The sequence below is a fragment of the Vulpes vulpes genome, chromosome 3, assembly GCF_048418805.1.
Source record: "Vulpes vulpes isolate BD-2025 chromosome 3, VulVul3, whole genome shotgun sequence".
Lineage (NCBI taxonomy): Eukaryota > Metazoa > Chordata > Mammalia > Carnivora > Canidae > Vulpes > Vulpes vulpes.
The window spans coordinates 57,530,789-57,556,686 of NC_132782.1; the positions used below are offsets into that span (position 1 = coordinate 57,530,789).

Genomic DNA, 25,898 nt, shown 5'->3' on the forward strand with positions numbered 1-25,898 from the left:
TTTGTCTCTGCCTCTCTCACTCTCTGTATCTCTCATGAATATATAAATAAAATCTTAAAAAAAATAAAAGATACAATATGAAGATACTGGAAGGGCAAGATAATTTTACACTGTTAACAGAACAAAGGAAAGTGATAGAGAATAACTTAAAATGCTTGTGATGTAATCAAACAAAAAAATTAAATATTTTTGTTTCATGTTGAATAATTTTCATTTTAGGGCTTAAGGTTGTCTGCCATTATCATACCAGTCTGGGCTTCTAGGAACTTTGGCTTACTGTAAGGGTGGTTAGGACTGGCTTTCTAACTATAAAATATAAAATTTGGAGTGATCCTTGAGTCTAAAATTCTCAAATCACCTGTCAATGCTTTACTATAGGAAGCTCCTCTTTGAGAGGTTAGGATATTCCTTCCCAAACTTGATTTCCATTCCAACATACATCTCCAGAAAAACCCTATTTATCCTTCAAGTTTCAGCTTAAAAGTTTCCTTCTCAGTGGAGCTTTACCTGGCACTCCTTTTTCCCCAGGAACAAAGGGAGACACTTGTTATTTATTATGCCCACCAAACCTTTTACACAGTCTCATTATGGATTTTATTACATGGACTAGTAATTGCTTGCCTTTATATCAATCTCCTCCTCCAGACTAAAAGATTCTTAAAAGCAGAATGTGCCAATTAATTAACAAATATTTATTGAATGAGCGAAATTCTCTAGTTTTGAGGTTCCAAGTTTAATTTTTAAATATCTTTAACAATAACTTTTCTACCAAATTGAATTTAAATGAAAAATGAAAAACTTTAAAAGTGATTTTGCAGAGTGAAATCCACCATTACTAGTAAAAGAGAGGCTAATAAGCTTTTCACTCTGCTGTTCCTAGATTTATATTACTTTCATCAAAGCCATTTATTATAGCTTTACAGTTGGCTGGGGTTAATTTCTGGATGTCAAAGAAACCAACTTCTACTAGGGAAATGCAAATCACAACCACAATGAGATATCACCTATCACCCATTAGAATGGCTATTATCAGAAAAACATAAAAAAAAAAAAAACAAAAACAGAAAACAAGTAGTACTGCAAGGATGTGGAGAAATTGGAATCCTTATGCATTGCCAGTGCAGTGGGAATGTAAAGTGGTAGAGCCTCTGTGGAAATATGGAGACTCTTCAAAAAGAGTAAACACAGAATAATCATATGATCCATAAATTCCACTTCTGGGTACATACTCAAAAGACATGAAAGCAGAGACTTGAACAGATATTTATACACCTATGTTCAAGGCAGTATTATTCACAATAGCCAAAAGATGGAAGCAACACAAGCATTCATCAACAGATGAATGGATAAAAATATGGCATATACATGCAATGAGCTATCATTCAGCCTTAAAAAAGGAAATTCTGGCACAATGTACACCACGGATATTCCTGAAAGACATTATGCTAAGTGAAATAAGCCTGTCATGACAGAAAAATATTGTATGATTCCTTTATTTATTTTTTTCACCATACATTTGAGAGAAAGAGAGAGTGCAAGCACATGCACAAGTAGGGAAAAGGGCAGAGAGAGAGACAGAGAGAGAGAGAGAGAGGAAAGAGTGCCCTGCTTAGCAGGGAGCCCAAAGCAGGGCTCAATCCCATCACTTGAGTCAAAATCAAGAGTCACTTAACCTACTGAGACACCCAGGGACCCCATATGATTCGTCCTTTATAAGAAATAGCCAAATTCAGTTTGCCAGGTGTTTAGTGACTGGAGGAATAGGGAGTATGTGTTCAATGGTTATGGAGTTTCAGTCTGGGAAGATGAAAAAGTTCAGGACATAGATGGTGATGATGGCTGCATAATAATGTGAATGTACTTAATGCTACAAAACTGTGGACTTAAAAATGGGTTTAATGGTAAAAAAAAATGTGTATATATATATATATATATATATATATATATAAAACCACAATTAAAAATACCAATTTCAAAAAAAATTCAATTTCATCCATTTGAAATTCTCTGATGGATTTGAAGAATCCTATTTGGATATAATTCAACCATTATAATTATGAATGTCTTTTGTTTGTTAGACTGGTGATTTCTATGTATGGCAACAGGGTCATGATAAAAAATGAATGTGTGAGGCTGTCTTAGTTTCAAACAAATTTTAAAATCATAGACTAAAAACCCTAAATTTGATTTTTTGTTGTTGTTTTATCAGGTTGAACACTGCACAAGGAGTGAAACTGGTAAATCTGTGATATTCAAATTAGAGACAGATGGGTAAAAATAAATTACTTTTTTTTTTTTAAGTGAAGAGAAAGAGCCTGCGCACGTGCACACATGCACACACATGAACACACGCAAGCGGGGGTCAGGGAGGAGCAGCGGGGAGAGAGAGAATCTTAATACCCTGAGATCATGATCTGGGCAGATATCAAGAGTCAGACACTTAACCAACAGAGCCATCCAGGCGCCCCTAAAAATAAATTTCTACCCAAGTTTCTCAAATACTCCTGAGCCTTCTCCTCCTCCCATCACAATCATACACAGCAGGAGCAATGAAGATGGCTTATAGATCCTTAGAATATCAAAAGCAAGGAGTTATAACTCTTATGCTGGAGATGTGTAGTCAATCAAAAAACATTTTTTTACACAGTGTATCTAAAGTTTAATATTTAAAAATTATCAAGCACAAAGACACAGCCACAAAATTCTAAACAACATGAAAAAGCATATCAAAGTCAAAGAATAGAGACACAGGGTGAATCCTATTTAGTTATTTAGGCAAGAATTGGTGCAGCCACCCTAACTTTTAACAAACCATCACCTTCATAGTCAGTAGCCATCAACATTCAGGTAAGACTTTCCACCAGCAAAAAGAGTATGACTTGCTGAAAGCTGAGATAATGTTTAGCATTTTTAGCAATAAACTATTTTTAAGTTGAGATACATAACTCTTATAGATATAAAACTGTTGTACACTTGATAGAATACAGTCTAGTACAAACGTAAATTTTACTTTATATGCACTACAAAACCAAAAAGTTCATTTGACTCCACTGTGATATATCACTTGTGTGTGGTGCTCTAGAACTGAATCCACAGTATCTCCAAGGTAATGTCTTTACACTATATTTTCAGCAGTTTGCATTAGTGGCCATGGATTCACAATGATTATAACAACTGATTATTACGTCTACTGAAATGATGACTGCATATTTACATGCTGAAATAGATATTATTTAATATAAGTGTATTTCTTTGTTTTTCCTTCATATAACAACTTCAGTTTTGATGTTGATTTTTAAAAGAAGTTATTAGTGTAGTTAGGTTATATATTTAAATTTTATCACAGGAGAAGAAGGGATGAAGCATTTATAAAATACCTGTTAGGGTCTGATAGGGTAGAAAAGCAACTAGGTACTAGGAAGACCAAAATATAAGTTACAAGTATTCGCTGTTTTGAGTCTATAACAGAATCCCTCAAGTTAGAAGCTGCTGCTTTCACCATGAGCAGTACAGTATAGCCAGTATTCATACCAGGAAGCTACAACAAAGATTACCAAGTACAGATTTTAACAGGATAATGTATTAAGTAAAAAATTATAAATAACAAAAAATATATTGAAGTTAAGAAATAGAGATGCTAAGTGAATCCTATTTAGCTATTTAGACAAGAATTGAAATAAAAAGAAAACAGCAACGTGGAAAAACGGTAATTGTCTTGTTAATCTTATATGCTGAGAACCTAAGAAACCCGTTTCGGAAGAAAATAAAACATGTCTATACAAGGTTAAACAAATAGGACCCACCAAATCTTAAAACTATTGCTACAAAAATTTAAAAATTAAACTTTAAGCAGAGAAATTATTATTTAGCAACACTGGGTCAAAATGACATAATTCTAAGAACGTATTTTTGAAAAAACACTATAGACTATTTTAGCCTATTTTCTGTTCTTCAAGGAAGCAAGCAGTTCATTTACCCTGCATATTAAAATTGTACTGATCTGCAAATCTTGACTTCTACATGTAATGAAAAAAATTTACTTTAGCATTCAGAGTATTTATTGAACACTTTCTATGTGCTCTGCAATAAGTTAAGGACCACTGATGATAAAAATAGATGACTAAGTCCCTACCCACTTGGAGCTGATAAAATGTTAGTGATTTAGGCCTTATTTACCTTAGATATCACCTAATTTCCTATTTCCACACTCATATTTAACATCAGAATACAATTATTTTCTGATTTCAATGTGGGACACACTATATAAATATGTAGAAAGCAATTGGATATTTTTGTTTAGATATCAGGAAAGAGAGTTGGACTTGAGATTGGAACCCAACAAGCATAATAATGATAGTTAAAATTTTTAAAAAATGTATAAGACTGCCTATTATGAGTGTACAGAGGAAGAAGAGAATAAGGACAAGAGATGGAATTCTTAAGGCTATTACTTAAGATACTGTGGGAGAGAAGGAATAAGCAAAGGAGAAAGAGCACCAGGCAGGAAGGAAAACAGAGAACTGGTATGGCAGAAACACAGGAAGAAGTTGCAAAAAGGTATTATTTCATATGCTGTAAAAAGAGATGAGAACAGAAAAAAAAAAGAATGCTGAATTTAATAATTAGGAAATCATTGGTGGCTTCTATCAACATAGTTTGAATAAAGTTAAAAGGGCTACAATGGATTGATTGAATGGGGGTGAAGAAAAGAGTGGGGAAGTGGGGGATAGTAATTAACGATAGCTGGATCAAATGAAAAAAATTTTTTTAGTTTAAAAGAATCATATATTCATTCAGGTTTGAAATGAAAGATTTGATAAAAGGCAGAAAAGTTATAGAAAAAATTACTGAAGGATCAAGGAATTGGTAAGTGTAATAGGTTATCCCAGATGGGATTTTGAAGCAAAGAAAAAGAATATTAGTGACAAACTAAAAATATCTGGGACGACTGGGTGGTTCAGTGGTTGAGCGTCTACCTCCAGCTCAGGTAGTGATCCCAGGGTCCTGTATCAGGCTCCCTGCGGGAGACTGCTTTTCCCTCTGCCTATGTCTCTGCCTCTTTATGTCTCACATGAATAAATAAAATCTTTTAAAATAAAAGAAAGAAAAACTAACAACATCTGAATAAAGTATGGAGTTTAATAGTAATGTATTGGCTCATTAGTATAACTGTAGCCTAGTAATATAAGATGTTAACAGTAAGAGAAATTGAGTGTGGGGCACTTGTGAAGCTCAATCAGTTGGGCATCCTGCTCTTGATTTTGGCTCAGGTCATGATCTCAGACTCCTTGAGATCAAGCCCTGTGTCTGTCAGGCTTGATTTGATATTCAGTGGGGAGTCTGCTTCTCTGTCCCTGCCTGGGCTCACAGGCTCTCGCACATGGTGTGTGTGTGTGTATGTGTGTTTGTCTCTGAAATAAATAAAATCTTACTGTAAAAAAAGAGAGAGAAACTGGGTGAAGGGAATCTACAGGAATTCTCAGTATTACCTTTGCAACTTTTCTGTAAATCTGAAACTATTCTAACATTAAAAGATTTATTTTTTAAAAGAAAAATACAGTTCTCAAAAACAAGTACATCTACAAATTTTAGCAAGCAAGCAAACACACACACACACACACACCACGGCCATAGATATACAACACTGGCCTAGTTTTTCTCATTTTGATAGATCACTGACAATTTTATCTCAATTTACAGGAAACATCATCATTAGGGAACGCATGGCCTAGGAGACATTTCAAGATTGTTAAAAGCATCTTTGATTACTTAAGAATTTTTACTTTTACTGTCTCCTAATAAATTCCTAAGTGTATTTTTTTCAAATTCTGCAAATAGGTGCTGGAAAAAGAGCTGATCAACACTGGCAGGTGGGCACTGCACCAATTTCCTTTAAAGTTACATAAATAGGGCAGCCCCGGTGGCTCAGCGGTTTAGCGCCACCTACAGCCCAGGGTGTGATCCTGGAGACCGGGGATCGAGTCCCACATCGGGCTCCCTGCATGGGGCCTGCTTCTCTCTCTGCCTGTGTCTCTGCCTCTCTCTCTCTCTCCTCTTTGTGTATTCTCATGAATAAATAAATATTTTTTTTAAAAAAGGTTACATAAAGAGTTAGAGCCACAAAGTCAGAGGGTCTCCTGCATATCTACTTTGAGGCCAATGCCTTTACGTTTAAATTTCAATAGGAAAACACACGTTAGAGAATCACTTCCCTGTCTTTCAGTAGTAAAGAGTCAAGTATACCTTCACATCTTTGTTAGCATTTTTCAAATTTGTATATTAAAGAGCACAGTGGAGAACTGAGATAAGCAAGAATATCTATATTTCCTTTGTAGTCCGGGAGATGCAAGAGCGAAGAAACAATTTCCTAGGTAACAGATGATTAAGATCTGAACTGACTATATACTACTTAAGCTTTATCTCCCAACTGCACTCATCACAAAGAATTCTTCAAAGCAAAATCTTAGAATACCAATATATTATACATGTTTTCATTGGGAAAAATGTGCTTGATACTATAGGAGGCACTGAACCAAATTTTGGTAAAATATCCAAATATTCTGAGATACCAAGCTACTTAGCATATCATTATTACATTATCCTGTAATTTAATTTTTAAAAATTCAATTTATAAATATTACGAGCATTGACTATATACTAGGTACTATGCTTGGTATAGTGAAATACCAAAATAGAAGTCAGGGACTCTGTTCTGGATAAAATTTTGTTTAGAAAAAATAAGGCCTCTTAATAAGCACAAAAAAAGAGAAACAAAATATCAAGTAAAATGAATAAAATTTTGACTGAAATAGCAGTAACTCATTAGATGACTGACTCACTTTTTTCTCTATAGAAAATGATCAAATACATCCTTCTGAAGAGTTAAATGTATATAGCACAATTCCATTACAGATGTAATAAAAGTTTATTAACTTTTATTAAAATGGATAACATATTTTTTCAGCAATTCCAATTTCTGTTTTAACACAACAAATTTGTCAAACTTCAAAATAAGTTTTTGAGTTCCCAAGGTTCAAGACTAAAAGGAAATTAAAAACTTGAAAAACTCTCAAAAAAATTTGCCATGTTGCTCAAAACCAATTTATAGGTATTGCATTTATGGTAGATAACATTTTCAGGAGAAGCTATACATTCAGGTACATGCAAATCCTAACTTTTTATGGTACCTAAAATATTAAGTCAACTTATGAATGGCCATTGCTGAATGACTACAGGAACTCTTTTTTTTTTTTTTAAAGATTTTATTTATTTATTCATAAGAGGCACAGAGAGAGAGAGAGACAAAGACAGAGACACAGGCAGAGGGAGAAGCAGGCTCCATGCAGGGAGCCCTATGTGGGACTTGATCCCAGGTCTCCAGGATCAGGCCCTGGGCCGAAGGCGGCGCTAAACCGCTAAGCCACCCGGGCTGCCCGACTACAGGAACTCTTGATCACATCTCTCCTTTTCCTCTACAACATGTCACTCCAGAGTACCCCAGCCACCTTCCCTTAACTCCTTTTCTAGCCTTGCCTCACCATTGAACAGATTTAAGATGGCAGGATTGGGAATGAGAAATACAGAGAAAACTGCTGCTGTTGTTAACATTCTTCTACACTGCTAAACACCCTGGAAAAACTCTCTGGGTTCAAGTCTTGCCGCTGGTATTTATTAGCTACTGACCTTGGGAAAGTCCACATTTTGAGCTCTTCCCTTTTCCTCACAAAAGTAAAACATGGATAAAATACTTTTCTTTAATTAAGAAGATGTAGCTAGGGTTAAAATAAGACAACCATTTCTATACTCAGGGGCTGAGCCTTTGGGATTCTGTATCTGGAAATAGGCAGCTTGAAGTTCAGCTCCTACGGCATGATATGGATTAATAGCACCCCTTTGTACCTGGGTCCTAGAGTCAGGTTCAATTGAAAGGAAGTTGAAAAGAGCTTTGTACCTTTAAATATGTATAAGACCTCCAAAGAGATAATATCTATTTTTTTTAAAAAAAGAAAATATTCTGAGAAAAATCAAGCAGATATGCATCAAGAACAGATGAAATTGAAAGAGGTCCAATAAATTCTGGAAATAAAAACCAATCATTTAGATTAAATATCTGAGGACAGGATGAACTCTCGACTGGACACAGGCGAGAGAATTAGTGAACTGGAAGCTAGAACTAAGGAATTTAAAGTGAAAGCAGTACAGAGAAAATAGATGAAAAATATGAAAAAGAAGTTAAGGCTATTATTACACAGAAGACAGGTTAGTATCAAGTAAGAGTTCTTAGACTGAGAAATACTCAGGTTGAGAAGCAATAGTTAAAGGAAGAAAAAAGGCTGAAAATTTTTCTGAGTCATAGTAATATAAGCCTTGAGACTGAAAGTAGACACAAGTGCAGAGCAGGAAAAGCATGAAAAAAATGATAGATATAGCAAAATAAAATTGCAAAATAAAATTGCAAAATATCAAGGACAAAGAGATAAATCTTAAAATCAATGTGACACAGATTACCAACAGTAATGACAATTAGGTTAAAAACATATATTATACCAGCATTTATAAATGTCGAAAGGAATGGAATAAGTAGTATCTTCAATATGTTGAGTGAAAGTACATGTTAATCTAGAATTTTTATCTACCTAATTAGTGTTCAATAGTAACTACAAAATAAAGACATTAAAACTAAAACAGATCACCCCTCTAAACCCTTGCTTAAAAATTACTAAAAGAAAAAAAAATTACTAAAAGATCTCTTATTAAAAATAAAAGTAAACACAGGGAGATGAGGTGCTATGCAATAAACAATGGTGAGTAAAAGAAATCACTAAATCTTTGTAGAAAAATGAGTAACTGCCAAAAATTTAGAAAATGTTTTGAGAAGAACTAGGACATACATTATGGGAAAAAAATATTTGCAAGTCATATATCTACTAAGGATCATGTATCCATAATACAAAAAATTCTTACAACTCATTAAAAAAATTTTTAGTGGACAAAAAGATCTGAATAGGCATTTTTCCAGAAAAGGCTAATATGGACATGTAAAGATGTTTGAGATCATTAGTTATTAGCAAAATTTAAACCAAACCACAATGATGTTCATTCCCACCAGAATAACTATAATTAAAAAGACAAAACTAAGTGTTGACAAGGATATAAGACACTCGAACCCTTATACATTGCTGGTAGGAACGTAAAATGGTGCAGCCACTCTGAAAAACAGTTTGGCAATTCTTCACAAAGTTAAAGACGGAGTTACCATATGACCCAATAATTCTACTCTTTAGGTATACAGTCAAGAGAAATGAAAATATACAGGGACACAAAGACTTGTACATCAGTGGTCAAAGCAGTGTTCTATGCAATAGTCAAAAGGTGGAAACAAACTAAATGTTCACTAACTGATGAACATATAAACAAAACGTGGTATATCCATATAATGGATTATTATTTGACAATAAAAAGGAATGAATTACTGATACATGCTATGACATGGTTGAACCTTGAAAACATTATGCTAGGTGAAATATTATGCTAGAAAACAGTCACAAAATACCAAATACTATATGATGCCATTTCCATGAAATGTCCACAGCAGGCAAACTGATAAGAGGTGGAAAGTAGATTAGTGATTGATTAGGGCTGGAGACTAGAAGTCTAGGGGAATGGAAAGTGTAAGTTGGTTGGCAGAGAGTTTCTTTTAGGGGGTATAAAAATGTTCTAACAATGAAATGTGGTGGTGGCTGCACAATTCTATGAGTATACTAAAAAAACTGAATACTTAAATGGGTAAACTGTATGGTATGTGAGTTAAGTTTTAACAAAGCTGGTAAAAGGGAAAAAGAGAATTAAACTATTACATAATAGTATTGTGGAAGGTGAGAGAAGAAATACTGGAGTTAAAACTCAAATCCCTATATTATTTGTAGGTGGATAGAGATACTCAATATACAGGCATAGGCAGAAAATAATAAAATACAATCCATAGCTTCTACTTCATCTAGAATAAAAATATGAAAAGAAATTTATCAAATTCAATACAAAGCCAATCAAAATCCTAGAAAGATTCTCCACAGAATTAGACAATCTGATTATAAATAGCATATGGAAGAGTAAAGATTAATGCAATTCTGAAAGAAAAAAAAGGACTGCTCAGCCAGATGTCAAGACTTATAAAAATATTATAATTAAGACACTGCATAACACCCCACTTACATCAATGGATAGATGATCAAAACAAAATCAACCAGGAAACTTGTTGGCTTTGAATGACACATTAGGTCAGATGGATCTAACAGATATATTCAGAACAATATGTTGTTCTGAATACACATTCTTTTCAAGTGCACATGGAACATTCTCCAGAATAGATCACATATTAGGCCACAGAACAAGTCTAAACAAATTTAAAAAGATCAAAGCCATACCATACATCTTTTCTGACCATAATGCTATGAAACTAGAAATCAACCACAAGAAAAAACCTAGAAAGCACACAAATAAATGGAGGTTAAATAACATGCTACTAAACAATGAATGGGTCAACCAAGAAGTCAGAGGAAATAAAAAAATACATGGAGACAAATGAAAATAAAAACACAATGGCCCAAAATCTTTGGGATGCAGCAAAAGCTATCTAAGAGAGAAGTTTATAGCAATAACAGGCCTACATAAAGAAGAAAAATCCCAAATATATAACCTAACTTTACACCTAAAGATTCCAAAACAAACAAAACCCAAAACTACCAGAAGGAAAGAAATAATAAAGATTAGAGCAGAAATAAATGAAATTGAAACTTAAAAATAATAATAATAATAAAAATAAAAGAGATCAACAAAATCAGGAGCTAGTTCTCTGAAAGGATCAAAACATTGATAAACCTTTAACCAGACTCATCAAAAAGAGAGAGAGGAGAGAGAGAGAGAGAGAGAGAGAGAGAGAGAGACAGGACACAATACATAGAAAGGAAAGGGGAGAAATAACAACTGACACCATAGAAATACAAATACAAGATTCTATAACAGAATATTATAAAAAATTATATGCCAACAAATTGGACAACATAGAAGAAATGGATAGATCCCCTAGAAACATATAACCTCCTAAAATTGAATCAGGAAGAGAGAGAAAATTTGAACAGACCTATTACCAGCAGTGAAATTGAGTCAATAATAAAAAAACTCCCAATAAACAAATGTTCTGGAGCAGATGGTTTCACAGGTGAATTCCACCAAATATTTAAGGAGGAGATAACACCTATTCTCAAACTAGTCCAAAAAAACAGAAGAAAAAGTTCCTAATTCATTCTATGAAGCCAGCATTACTCTGATACCAAAACCAGATAAAGACAGTACAGAAAGAGAGAACTACAGGCCAATATCTCTGATGAACATAGATGCAAGAATCCTCAACAAACTATTAGCAAACCAAATCCGATGATACATTAAAAAATTATTCATCAAAATCAGTGGAACTTATCCCTGGGATGCAAGTGTGATCCAAAATTCAAAAATCAATGTGCTATATCACATCAATCAAAGAAGGGAAAAAATTATATGATCATTTCAAGAGATGCAGAAAAAGCATTTGACAAAGTACGACATCCATTCATGGTAAAAATCCGTAACAAAGTAAGATTAAAGGGAACATACTTGAACACGACAAAGTACATATATATAAACCCCACAGCTAACATCATGTTCAGTGGGGAAAAAATGAGAATGTTTCCCTAGGATCAGGAACAAGACAGGATGTCTACACTCAGCCCTGTTATTTAACATAGTATTGAATTTCAGATAGTACTGGAAGTCCAAGCCACAGCAATCAGACAAGAGGAAGGAATAAAAGGCATCCAAATTGGTAAAGAGAAAGTAAAACTTTCACTATTTGCAGATGTTGTATTATATAAGGAAAACCCTCAAGAGTCCACTAAAAGAGTACTAGAACTGATAAATGAATTCTTAACTAAGGTCACAGGATACAAAATCAACGTATAGAAATTCGTGGCATTTTTATGCACTAATAATGAAGAGAAATTAAGGAAGTAATCCCATTCACAACTGTGTCGAAGATAATAAATTACCTTGGAAAGAGGTGAAAGTCTACTTTGAAAACTGTGAAAGACTGATAAAAGATATTAAGACAACACAAAGAAGTAGAAAAATACTCCATGCTCAAGGACTGGAAAACAAATGGACTTGACAAATATTGTCAAAATGTCCATACTACGCAAAGCAATCTACAGATGTAATACACTCCCATCAAAATACCAACAACATTTTTCACAAAACTAGAACAAATGATCCTAAAATTTGTATGGAACCACAGAAGACTCCAACAGCCAAAACAATCTTAAAAAAGAAAAACAAAGCTGGAGGTATCTGAATTCCAGATTTCAAGTTACACTACAAAGCTGTAGTAATCAAAAAAATATTGTACTGGCACAAAAATAGGCTCATAGATCAATGGAATAGAAAGCTCAGAAATAAACCCATGTTTATATGATCAATTAATTTTTAACAAAGGAGTAAAAATTTGCAATGGAGAAAAGACAGCATCTTCAACAAACGGTGTTGGGAAAACTGGATGGCTACGTGCAAAAGAATGAAACTGGACCACTGGCTTATAACATATACAGAGATAAGCTCAAAATGGATTAAGGACCTAACTGTGACACCTAAAACTATAAACATTCTAGAAGACAGAAAAGGCAGTAATTTCTCCAACATGGGATGTAACAACTTTTTTCTAGGTATGTCTCCAAAGGTAAAGGAAATAAAAGTAAAAATAAACATTGGGACATCAAAATGAAAAGCTTCTGCATGGCAAAGGAAACAATCAACAAAACTAAGACACCCACTGAATGGAAGAAGATATTTGCAAATGACTTATCTGGTAAAGGGTTATAGTATATAAAGAACTTATATAACTCAACATCCATAAAACTAAACATCCAATTAAAAATGGGCAGAAGACATGAATAGATATTTCTCCAAAGAAGAAATACAGATGGTCAACAGATACATGAAAAGATGCTCAACATCACTCGTCGTCAGGGTAACGCAAATCAAAACTACAATGTGATATCAACTCACACCTATCAGAATGACTAAAATAAAAAACACAAGAAACAAAAGGTGTTGCAGAGGATGTGGAGAAATGGGAACCCTTGTGCACTGTTGGTGAGAGTGCCAACTGGTGCACCCACTATGGAAAACATTATGAAGGTTCCTCAAAAAATTAAAAATAGAACTATCCTATGATCCAGTAATTGTACTATTGGGTATTCACACCAAAAATACAAAAACTCTAATTCATAGGGATACATGTACCCTTATGTTTAGAGTAGCATTATTTACAATAGGCAAATTATGGGAGCAACCCAAGTATCTGTTGATAAATAAATGGGTAAAGATGATGTGTTATAATTGAACTCCAATTAAAAATTTTTAAAAAGATGATGTGTTATATATAGACAATGGAAAATAATCACTCAACCATTAACAAAGAATGCAATCTTGGCATTTGCAACAAGTATAATGCAAGTATAATATCAGCAAGTATAAGGTGAAGCAAAATAAGCCAGTCATAGAAAGACAAATACCATATGATCTCACTTAAGAAACAAAACAAATGAACAAAGGGAAAAAAAGGAGAAAGAGCCTAACTAAGAAACAGAGTCTTAACTATAAAGAACACACTGATGGTTACCAGAGGGGGTGGAGGAGGAGGATGGGTAAAATAAGTGAAGGGGATTAAGAGCATACTTATCATGATGAGTATGTATGTATAAAATTGCTGAATCCCTATATTGTACACCTGAAACTAGTAATAACACTGTATGTTAACTACACTGGAAATTAAAATTAAAAAATTAATAAAAAAGACAGTGCATTTTTGGTGCACCAGATCAACAGGTGAATGAAACTGAATACAGAACCTAGGAAAAGAACACAATATGTGAGAGAGAATGCTGGTAATATCACAGAGAAAGCAAACAATATCCATTAGTGGTGAAAAGATAGCTCATTCAATAAAAAGCACTAGGACAAATAACTTTCCATATGGGAGAGAATATAGTAAATTCCTTATTCTATAGAAAAAAAATCAATTCCAGATATACTAAAGTCCTAAATGTTAAAAAACTAAGTTTTAAGACAATTTGAAGAAAACACTAGAAAAAAAGCTCTATGATACTGGTATATGAAAAGAATATCTAAACAACTAATAAAAAACAAAATCATTAGTCCTAACAAATTTACCTACAAATTTAAAATTTCTCTATCAAAAAAGATACTATCAACAAATTTAAATATATACAAGGGACAAACTGGAAGAAAATATTTACAACAACCACAACAAAGAATTAGAATACAGACTACTGAAAGAACTAACAGGGAAAAGACAAACTATCCAATAGAAAAATGAGCAAGCTATTCATATGAATGAAATACAGGACACTTGACTCTCACTAGTAATCAGGAAACTAAATTAGAACAAAATAAAATACAATTCACATCCATCAGATTGGTAAATTTCTTCAAGTCTGACAGTACAAAGTGTTGACCAAGGAGGTAGGTAGGGAAAGGGGAACTCTCACGTTTTGGAAACTAATTTGGCAATACATGTAATCATCGTAAAGTACACACCCCATTACCCAGCAATTCCACTTCTAAGTATTTCAATTAAAAAAACTGGGCAGCCCCGGGGGGCTCAGCAGTTTAGCGCCGTCTTTGGCCCAGGGCCTGATCCTGGAGACCAGGGATCAAGTTCCACGTCGGGCTCCCTGCATGAAGCCTGCTTCTCCCTCTGCCTGTGTCTCTGCCTTTCTGTGTCTCTCATGAATAAATAAATAAAATCCTAAAAAAAAAAAAAAAAAAGCTATAAATAAGAATGGCCACTGCAACAATTTTTGTAAGAGGAAAAAATGACAACAATCCAAATATCCATTTAGGAAGAGACTCCTAGAAGACTGAGTAGGGCAAGGTTGCTTTATTTTGTAGTTTGAGAGCCTAGGAACATGTTATCACAGATTAGATGTTCAGAAAATATTCGAGTGAATGAATAAATAAAAGAAAAATTTAGAGAAAATTTGTTATATGGGGAACTAAAACTAGACAAAAATCTTTGCCTTCATGAGATAAAGGACACAAGTAAATTACAGAATATGTTAAATAGTATTAAGCGCTTTTAGAGAAATAAAAAGCAGGGGAGGAGGATAGGGAAGTACTGAGAAGGGTTACCGTTTTATACTAAATGTCCAGAAAAGGCCTCATGCATGGGTAAGTAACAACTGAATAAAGACTTGAAGGGAGTAAAGGAACCAGCAGATAAGGGAATGGGGAGAGTTGGGGAGAGTGGCATTCCACGCAGATGTAACAGCCAGGGCAAAGATCCTGAGACTGAAGTATCCCTAACACTTCTGATGAATTGCAAGGCTGCCAGAGTGGATAAAGTGAAGTGAGGGAAGAGTGATGGGAGATGAGAAGTGGTTTTGGGGGGAGGAGGGGAAGGTGCACAGAGCCATACAGCTCAAGCACAGACGTTTTTACTCTGAGCAAGAATGCAAATCCTTAGAAGGTTTTAAGTGCAAGAATTACATGATCTAACTTGTGTTTTTAACAAGATCACTGTGGTTGATATGTTGAAAACAGACTGCAGGAATTGAAGGGATATTTAATGACAATAATAGCAATCATAAGGTTCTTTTGGAAAATCTAAGAAGCAAGGTCCCTCCCTACTTCTGTGCTGCTGTGAAACTTGGGTTTCTCTAATGCTTGACTTCCCTATTAAAAGAAAAACTGGGTATCTAAAAATATTTATCTAAAGATAGAGATAAAAGAAGCAAAGATCTAGGTTCTTAAACATGAATTCCTGATATTAAAACTTACTTAGCTATACCAAAATAAGAATACCACAGGCCTGTGCCTCCTTTTCCTACTCGAGAGAAAGACAAAGAATACAGGTACTTCTAAACTGACACTGAAATAAATACGATACTCATTCATTTATTCAACCAACATTTGGTGGGTGGGTACATACAATGAATGGGTCAGCAGCTGTCTTGAGTAAAAGGGATATAAAGATGAACAAGATATGTCTCTGCCCTAGAATATTCACAGTCTAGCGAGTGAGATACCTAGGCTTATATTGTATGTTATACAGAAACACGAACACACTTTTAATATTATACAGCAGTACTAATATATATATAATGTGTCACAAATGCAAGCCACATATACAATCTTAAAATTTCTAGTAATCACATTAGAAAAGTAAAAAGAGGGTCGTCTGGGTGGCTCAGTGGTTGAGCTTCTGCTTTCAGCTCAGGGTATGATCCTGGGATCCGGGATCGAGTCCCACATCAGGCTGCTTGTAGGAAGCCTGCTTCTCCCTCTGCCTGTGTCTCTGCCTCTCTCTTGCTGTGTCTCTTATGAATAAATAAATAAAATCTTTAAAAAAAAAAAGAAACAGGAAAAATTAATTGCAATCTTTTACTTGACCCAATATATCCTAAATATTATTTTAACATGTAATCAATATTAAAAAATTGAGATATTTTACTATTTTTTGTATTGTTGAAGTCCTGTGTGAATATCTTGATTCAAACTAGCCACATTTCAAGTGTACTAGACAGGACAGATCTATTTTCTAGAAAACTGAAAAGAATTTGAAAGTTACAAGTACAGGACAAAGTAAAATAGTAGAGGGAGGCATGAACATGTTCACATGTTGAAGGAAAAAGTAAACAAACTATAGATAATTAAAGAGAATGTGGAGAGCAGGAAGAAAGAACAGGGTTAAGAGCACAAGTGGACTGGTTAGTTTGGAAAAGAGGACAGTCACACCTTTCTTTGTGACAGGGAGAAAGGGAAGAATTAAAAGTGTGAGAGAACAGAAAGTTGAGTAAGTTTAGTTTAAGAGCTTGCCATTTTTCTCAGTGAATCAGAAGACAATCTCACCGGCCCTTTCTCTACTGCCAATACAAATCTGAAGGCATTACTTTACGAAACAATTTAAGAAAATACCCTGGTATGACAAGATCAAGTTGTATTTTTGTACAATCACAGTACTTGTGTAGCTTTCATCTGGAGTGGTCAATCTTGAATTTTGTTATTTTATCTCTAAACACAGAAGCAATAATACAGATTCATTCTTTCTTTCCTTACCTATTCATTTATTCAGCATACGTGTACTCAATGTCTACTTCATGTCAAGCACAGTGAGACACTGAACATACAGAGATGAATAAGGTCTACATTTGTATCCCCAGTGTTTAGCATTATAATGTCTGCACACAGTGCTTTAAAAGCACAGCATTACATTGTCCTGTAAGGAAATTTTACACATCAACTAAAATATGTATCAGTGAAAACTTTCATTTAAAAGTCTAAAGAAGGGGATCCCTGGGTGGCTCAGTGGTTCAGTGCCTGCCTTTGGCCCAGGGCCTGATCCTGAAGACCTAGGATCGAGTCCCACATCAGGCTCCCTGCATGGAGCCTGCTTCTCCCTCTGCCTGTGTCTCTACCTCTCTTTTTCTCTCTCTATATAGATGTATATCGTGAATAAATAAATAAAATCTTTAAAAATAAAATAAAAGTCTAAAGAAGAGATCCCTGGGGCTCAGCGGTTTGGCTCCTGCCTTTGGCCCAGGGCATGATCCTGGAGTCCCAGGATCAAGTCCCACATTGGGCTCCCTGCCTGGAGCCTGCTTCCCCCTCTGCCTCTGTCTCTACCTCTCTCTCTCTCTCTCTGTGTGTGTCTCTCATGAATAAATAAATAAAATCTTTAAAAGAATAAATAAATAAAAGTCTAACGAAGTAGGGTGTCTGGGTGACTTAGTTGGTTAAACATCCGACTTTTTTTTTTTAAAAGATTTATTTATTTATTTATGATAGAGATAGACAGAGAGAGAGAGAGAGAGGCAGAGACACAGGAAGAGGGAGAAGCAGGCTCCATGCTGGGAGCCCGATGTGGGAATCATCCAGGGACTCCAGGATCACGCCCTGGGCCAAAGGCAAGCGCTAAACCGCTGAGCCACTCAGGGATCCCAAACATTCGACTCTTGATGTCAGCTCAGGTCTTGATCTCCAGGTCATGAGTTCAAGCCCATTAACTACTACAGAGCCTAATGTAAAACAAAACAAAACAAAACAAAACAAAAACCCTAAAGAAGTACTGTCCAATAGAATTTTCTGATAATGAAAATTTTCTATTCTGAACTTTCCAATATGTATGGTAGCTAATAATAAACATAAATTTTTAATTAATTGAATTTTAATTTTAATAGCTAATGTGGTTAACGGTTACCCTACAAATCCAAATATTAGAATACACTGAGTAGCTAATAGCATTACCACTATTATAATCAAGGTGCTGTCTCTCTAAGAGATTAATACACATAATATGCTGTCAGAAATGAGTACACTATAAATACTAATTGTACCAGAAAAATACCGTAAGAAATTTTGCTTAGGATTTTTTTAGTGTAAAATAACTCCAGTACTATGAGTGAAACAAAGAAAGGATGAACCAAAAAAAAAAGAAAAAGAAAGAAAAAAGATATGCTAATCTATTCACTCTACTTCCCCAAGGGAAAACATCAACCTTCTGAGTTTTCTCAGTGTGTCAGGAAGTGAAAATACTTTGTGGAGATAAGGAGTCCAAGATTTCCTAAATTAGAAATTACTAAAGCATAGGAATAATTTTTGTAATAAAATGACAAGAAACCTTTCTGGCAAGACAACCTAAGTTGTTGAAAATCAGGATTCATATAATGAATAAAGTGTTTATAATTAAAAAAAAAAAAAAAACCTGTCCTCACAATTTCCCAAAATTTGTCCCACTTACCTGAATTTTAAAAATGAACTTATTGCTAAAAGACATGGTGATTCAATCCATTGAGCCAATGGAAGTATAATCTAAACTAGACTTTTGAGTTGAATAATTCCTGGTGTGGTAACTAAAATAGCTGTTTACGCCTGGGATAATAAAATATACTTTCATCACTCTGTGTATCCACTATCCATAATGTATAATTTAAGTGACTGTACAAACTTAAACAGAGATACAAAGTCCTACATTGGCACAGATCTGATTACATACTTAGAAGATCTGATAACTTAAAAGTAAAACCAGTGAGGTGAGCAACTAAATGTCAGAGATAGCACTTTTTATGCACAGCAACTCGTTCAACTTGTTAATCACACAGTAAGGTAGTTGTCTTGCAAATTAACCATACAACTTCCTGCCCTTGCTTTTAGTTGTGTTCATTCGAAGCCATTTTTAAAAACATTACCAGGTTGCCTGTCTTGAAGATGAGAGTGGTTATACAACGGAGATTTTATTCAGGTTAACAGAAATACAAACACCTAACACTCAGAAGCAGTATCTTGATCTACTAGGAAAAGCTTTAGGAAAACCACTTTAGAATGATGTTCCTACCACACAAAAACAGCGTCAGGTGAATAAATCTTCTATACATGAAGACTGGCATGAGATCAGGCCTGTAATGATTAACTTCCAGAGCCAAGTTGTGCTATGGCTTATTGCAACAAGGCCATGGTATTATAATGACATCATTAGCTTAGTTTCCTAATAAGGCATATATAAGGGATACCTGAATTTACAATTAGCTAAAAATAGGAAGCTAACACTGGTTTGAGTGGCAGGCAATTCCAGTTTTATTTGAGAGATATTATTCCGAGTGGTGCCCTTTGCAAAAATGAATTAACAGAAGGCTCTGAAACAGATTTAATATTAAAGTGCTGTTCTAGAGCAGGAAAAAGGAGGTATCTGCTTTAGTGCCACAAAATCTTCACAGTGTCACGAAAATCGTTTTTTGCTGCATTGCCTTTTAAAGCAGTACATGGAAACACTGAATTGTAGAAGCGTTGATGCAATTTAGAAATTAAGCAGCAACCAGCAAAAGACCTCATCACAGAGATAAGGTTAGGCTTCTTCAGCCAGGAACAATTTCTGTCCTTACTGTCACTGTCGCCTGGGTGCTGTATTTTCTGGGCTGTAGTTGCCAGGAGGCAGGAAAGATTTTTTTTTTTTTTCCCCTCTCTCTCTCTGAATTAATTCTGAGAAAGGTGGAGCTTTTTAAATATGCCTTCAGTCAATCTTTTCTAAGATTTTTTATTTTTCCCCCAGACGTCCCAGGAAAACTGAGAAGTTAACCACCGGTTCCAAACCTGTGTGGTTCAAACTGCTTTGAGAGATCGGCGGGGGGTGGTTGGTGGTGGTGGGAATGAGGTTCACGATCCTAAAGTTTGACTTGGGGGTGGGGTAAGGACGAGGTATGAAAAAAAAAAATACAAAGTCTTTCATAACTTTCGTACACAGCTTTTCCGAAAGCAGACGGGGTGTTGGAATATTTTCGCTCCCCCCTCACCTAGGTCTTGAGTAAGATTTCTTTCGAGGCCAGTGGGTACACTCGGTACGGTATCCTCCCTCCTCGATAACTAACGCAACACCGAATCGTGACGTCCTAACAGAAAATAGTGACAAGTGGGAGCTGAGATAAGTCCTCTCCCTCCCCTCCCCTCCAACGTGTCCCAAATTGTTGGGGGCAGGAAGCAGGAGCCTCCGGTCTCGCCGCTCCCTCAGGGCTGCCGCGGAGTCCGCTCCGGAACCCCGCTGGCGGCCGCGGCGCCCAGGAGCCGCGGGAGCCGCGAGAGGCAGAAGCGCGGGCCGGGAAGCAGCCGCCTGCCGCCGAGACTCGTGAGGGAGCAGTGGGGCTCTCGCGCTCGGGCGCCGCGCCCGCCTCCGCCGCGGCCTAGCCGGCGCCCGCGCCCTTCCCCGCAGCCCGGGCCTGAGAGGCCGCGCGGCGGCGGACGTCCGGGAGGAGAGGAGGCACTTACCAGCTGCTGCCGGACCCAGCGCCACATGCCCCCGCCGGCGCCGTCCCGGTCCCGCGGGACGCGGGGGCCGACGGGCTGCAGGTGGAGGCCGACGAGCCAGAGGGGGAAGCCGGAATGCCCCTCTGGCTGAAGTTCCGCTCGCCGCCGCCGCCGCCGTCGCCGCCGCCGTCGCCTCACTCCCCGCGCCGGGTCCCCATCTCGCCGCGCCGGCCCCGAGGTCCTACAGGCGCGGCCCCGGCGCCGCCCCCGCCCGGCGCAGCTGAGCCTGCCGCCGCGCCGCAACCACCTTCATTATTGACCGTTGTCACCCGAAGCACCGCCACAACCCCACCCCCCGCCCGAGCCGGCCCCCCGGCCCCACCCGGGCCCGCCCCCGGCGCCCGGCGCCCGGCCCCGCCCCCGGACGTGACGGAAGGGGGCGGTGCGGGCCGAGGGGCCTGGCGCGCGGCGGCGGTCGGGGGCTGGGCGCAGCCAGGGGGCGGGGCCGGCAGCGAGCTGGGCCAGGTGCGGCTTCTGGGAAGCGGCTGCCGCCTGCGGTTCCCCGGGCCCCTCCTTCTAGGGGTAGGGGTGACATCGGGCGTCGCCGGAGTCTGCAGCTTCTGGCCGGCGACTCCGTTTCCACCTCCTGTTGCAGGTCTGTGGCTGTCTGCCTTCTTTGGTATCCGCTTCCCCCAACACGCATACGCCAAACGCACAACCTCGAGCCGGTAGTGATTGAAAGTTAATTTCCAGAGGTCTCCAGTTCGGGTTCAATTAGATTGTCAAAGTCTTTTTTTTTTTTTTTTTCTCGATGCATAACGCAGCCCTCTTCTTAAGCAAACGACTGAGCTGGAACTAGGGGAATCGTAATCACTGCCTTTAATTTTGAGAAGGGTTGCAACTGCCCTGTGCCTGGTGCAGTCTGGGACTCCGTTTCTGGGGGAATGCACGAGATGCTCTGTTTGCTGTGTTAAATCGAACAGGTTGCGAGGGGCTGGAGAGAAGCGGGGGGCAATATTTTGTATGGAAGGGTAATTGTTTACGGTTAACTGTCAAACACCTGCAATCAAAAACACCCTAGAAGTAGCAAGACCTAGGTAAGATAAGGGTACGGATAAATAAAGGAGGAATCTAAAAGCAGCTAGAACAAGTCTTTGACTTGGAAGGCTGAAATGAAGCGCCAGATCTTATTTTGATCAAAAGCAACTCCACATACATCTTGAGTGTTATATATATATACATATACATGTATATATATATAACACATATATGTATAGGGTGCAGCAGTATGTTTGCTGAATTAAAGAACACTTCACCGACATACAGGTGTTTGTGGTTAAAACAATTTTTTTTTGAATTAAGAGAAAACAAATGAGTGGAAATGACCAGGCTAGTTATTGCATATATACCTAATCTTTTAGTTTCGATAAACATTACATATTATTTAATGATTATCTAGTGTCACAAGTAGGGCCTTTCCTTAGGGATATTTATGATCTGTAAAACCAGCACTGGAATTTGTATTATGAATAATCCCAACTATGGAAATTAGCTAGATATTTAAAGAACAAAGTGGTGTCACTTTTGCTTTTGTGATTGAACCTTGCTTTATGATCCTAAAAGGAAGTTTGTGATACGTATACTTACTGTTAATAGTAATAAAATATTACTATGATTCATGGAGCACTTGTGTGTCCCAGGCTCTGTACTAATCTCTACTTGAATGGTCTAATTTAACCCCCCTCAACCCTCTGAAGTTGAAATTACTATTTCCAATGTATGGATGCAGAAATGGAGGCTCAGGTTAAATAACTTGCTCAGCCCAAGTAATGTGGCAAAGCTGGGATTTGAATTCTAGATGGTCAAGCAACAAAGCTCATGCTCTTAAGATATATAAAGAAAAAAAATATGACTACGAAAAAAAATATGATCTACGTAGCATAACTACTTTTCATGTGCAAGTGGTCTGGTTAAAAGCAGGCCTCAAAATTGTTATTTATATGCCACCAACCTTTATCAAGACAACATAGGAAGTAGAAATCTAGAGGATACTTTGTGCATTATTATTTAACTGTGTCCTAAATTGCAAAAGATAGAAGTGGGAAGAGAACTTGATTCTAAATGCTGTGGTAGGATGTGGTAAGAAGTGATCCCAAGATAACTGTAAAGGTCATAATTGTAGCTGAGGCTGTCAGGAACAGAATGAACACTCAAAACAGTGTTTTGTTCTCAAAGCACCTGTCAAGAGCAATATGATATACCTCATGTTAATTAATCAAAGGAGCATAGAGTATTTTTATACTATAGATTATAACCCATTAGTAGTAATGAAATCAATTTAGGGTCATAATCAATATTTTAAAAATAGAACAGAAAACATCAGAATGTATTGCACAGTGTAATATGTATTGTTTGGTGAAACTTTTGTACAGACACACACACACATGCATACCAGGTCACAGTATAAGACGAATTTCTTCCTATTGGTTACATGCAGTCGGAAAGGTTTAAAAAGCATTGACATGGGAATACACAGGACTTAAGGCAGGTACCAGCTGTAAAAAAAAAAAAAAAAAGGTGTTTGGAGTCAGTGGTAATTTATTCATTTCAGAGTTATTTCTTAAGTATTGAGCACCAAATGTATGCATAACAACTGCCTGAAAGTAGGAGAAGACACAAATGGAAATTTAGGGTGACCTTTTCTCTCTAGATGGAGCTTACAACCTAGCTGGAAAGAGGAGTTACAGAGAGCAATCAGTTAAGTAATTGCAGGAGCAAATACTTCAAGAGTGGAGAAAGCTCAAGGTGTTTGAGGTACAACTAATAAGAGTAATAGTGAGTAATAAGAGGTGGGTTGGGTAAGGGCAGGCATAGCACTGGGAGAGTTTCCGATTAGTCACAGGAGTTTACAGGAGATTGGCAATTCCTGGAATTTTCTGAACAAGGAAATTATAGGGTGAAATCAGAATGCTATTTCATAGATATTCTATGTGGTAGGTAGGAGAGAGAAGAAAGGTCAGATAGGAAATCATTGCTAGCATGAAGCTTTGAGAGCAAAAGTGTTGGGCTGGCAAAGAGCCAAAAGTAAATAAAGCATGTTGTAGGAAGTTGTGCTCTGGTGACAGACAAGGAAACCTGAGACTAAAGCCATTCCAACTGAGGTGACAGACTGTCCAGAGAGTAAGTTTACCAGCCACTGAATTAATGGTAAGTATGGTTCCTTTTCTTGAGTAAACTTAATATAATTCTGTGCTAGTTACACTTGCGAGGTGTGTTTAATCCCAGGGAAAAAAAATACATCTCCTGGTTTGATGTAATAGGTATAACAGAGACAAAACAAAGGAGGATATTTTTCTTGATTAGAACATCTTGGACTGGGATCCCTGGGTGGCGCAGTGGTTTGGCGCCTGCCTTTGGCCCAGGGCGCGATCCTGAAGACCCGGGATCGAATCCCACGTCGGGCTCCCAGTGCATGGAGCCTGCTTCTCCCTCTGCCTATGTCTCTGCCTCTCTCTCTCTCTCTCTCTCTGTGACTATCATAAATAAATAAGAATTAAAAAAAAAAATCTTGGACTATCAGTAGAAAGCCCAGGCTATGAGCTTGTTAAGGTCAAAATTCCTGGCTCATTTATTTTGGTACCTGTGGTGTTTGGTACTCAAATATTTGTTAAATAAGTAAGTAATATCAGCAAGTGACTAGTTAAGGAAAAAATACCTACTTCAGGTATATCAAAGTAACATAAAGTAGAGTATAATGAATGATTTCAGTAGATCTCGGGCTATGCTGTAAGTCCAGTGGTCACCATCCCTTGGTCTCAGGGTACTCTCTGTAGCGTGCCTCTCAGAACTCTTCAAAAGTCAGTCTGACTGGAGGACACTGAGCCTTGCCTGTCCTTTGCCTTAATGCCTTAATTGTTTCATTGGCAGTGGGAGCCATCCAATGGGCCCTGGAATCTGCTCTATCTCATTTTTTAAAAAGCAAATTTCTACTTTTCTCAAAAGCATTAGTCTAGTAGATTATATATCATTCCACTTAAAAGGTGGTTATCACTTCTGATAATTATCTGATTAATTATCATTCAAGAATTTCTAGACTAGGCTTCAGGCAGAAAGAAAACAGACTTCTGGCAAGCTTTTCCAGTACTGAATACGATTGTATATTTATCACCTTATGAAGAAATTCATTAGGAACCATATCACATTACATATTTGCAACTTTTTTTGAAAATTCCTCCAAACAGGTATTGGCTGTAGACTAAGTTACGTAAAGACAGTTTTTATTTTTGACAATTTATGCTTATCTAGAACTGAAACTCAAAACCATGGTGAGAGTTAGGATCCATAAAAATGACGTCTTTCATGAAAAGCTCAAGTATGCAGAACAGAAATATGTTCTGCACCTTCCATCTTCCTTATTTAAATTTTTTTTTTTTTATTTTGAGAGAGAGAGAGAGAGTGCAGGTGTGCGAGTGGGGCAGAGGGAGAGGGAGGGAGAGATTCTGGAGCAGACACCCAGCTGAGCATGGGGCTGGATCCTAGGACCCTGAGATCATGACCTGACCCAAAATCAAGAGCCAGCCACATAACCTTCAGAGCCACCCAGGCACCCCCTTTCTTCCTTATTTTAAGTTGCCCTTTAACAACTCAATACTACTTTTGTGTGAACTAGATGCAGTGTTCTATCGCTTCTCTTGTAAAAAGAAATAAAAACTGAACTTGTGTACTTTTTTGACTTTGTTTTACTTGTCATAAAAGGGGAGGCGCTCAGATAGACAAGTGCCTGTAACTGAATTGCTGACAGGAAAAGTGATGGCCTCAGATCAGCTGCCGCAAAACCAAAGCTGCTGCTGTTAACTGACAGTCTCCAAACCTAACCAACTTTTGGTCACTTGTGCTACACAATAGATCAAATTACTTAGCCATCTAGAGGCATTAGTTTTGTAGTGTTTTAACTTCTGAACACCACAAGGCAGTTTCACTGCTTGATATTAGGTATTTTACGAGTGTTTTTCTTTCTGAGTAAAATGATTGCTGCTTAAGTCAAATTCAGAGAGGGT

At 37.1% G+C, this 25,898-nt stretch overlaps 1 protein-coding gene and 1 long non-coding RNA gene across 7 annotated transcripts in view; one reads left to right on the forward strand and one right to left on the reverse strand.

Annotated features, from left to right (window-relative positions):
• Positions 1-21,160, reverse strand: part of ATP11B (ATPase phospholipid transporting 11B (putative)) — a 114,754-nt gene extending 93,594 nt beyond the window's left edge. For 4 of the 5 annotated variants that reach the window (XR_003236290.2, XR_003236289.2, XM_026007226.2 and 1 more), the window contains exon 1: positions 20,863-21,160. Coding sequence is in view for 2 of the 5 variants with exons in the window: in XM_026007226.2 (XP_025863011.2) it covers positions 20,863-20,889 (27 nt within the window). In the remaining 3 variants the exon portion in view is untranslated. The remainder of the gene's footprint in view (positions 1-20,862) is intronic. The other variant, XM_072752597.1, reaches the window with a different exon arrangement.
• A 154-nt stretch (positions 21,161-21,314) lies between these two features.
• The window catches only part of LOC112926236 (uncharacterized), a 128,830-nt gene continuing 124,246 nt past the window's right edge, over positions 21,315-25,898 (forward strand). Inside the window, exon 1 of one of the 2 annotated variants that reach the window (XR_003236287.2) lies at positions 21,315-21,496. This is a non-coding gene — a long non-coding RNA (uncharacterized lncRNA). Of the gene's footprint in view, positions 24,049-25,898 lie in introns of both variants that reach the window. The other variant, XR_012000442.1, reaches the window with a different exon arrangement.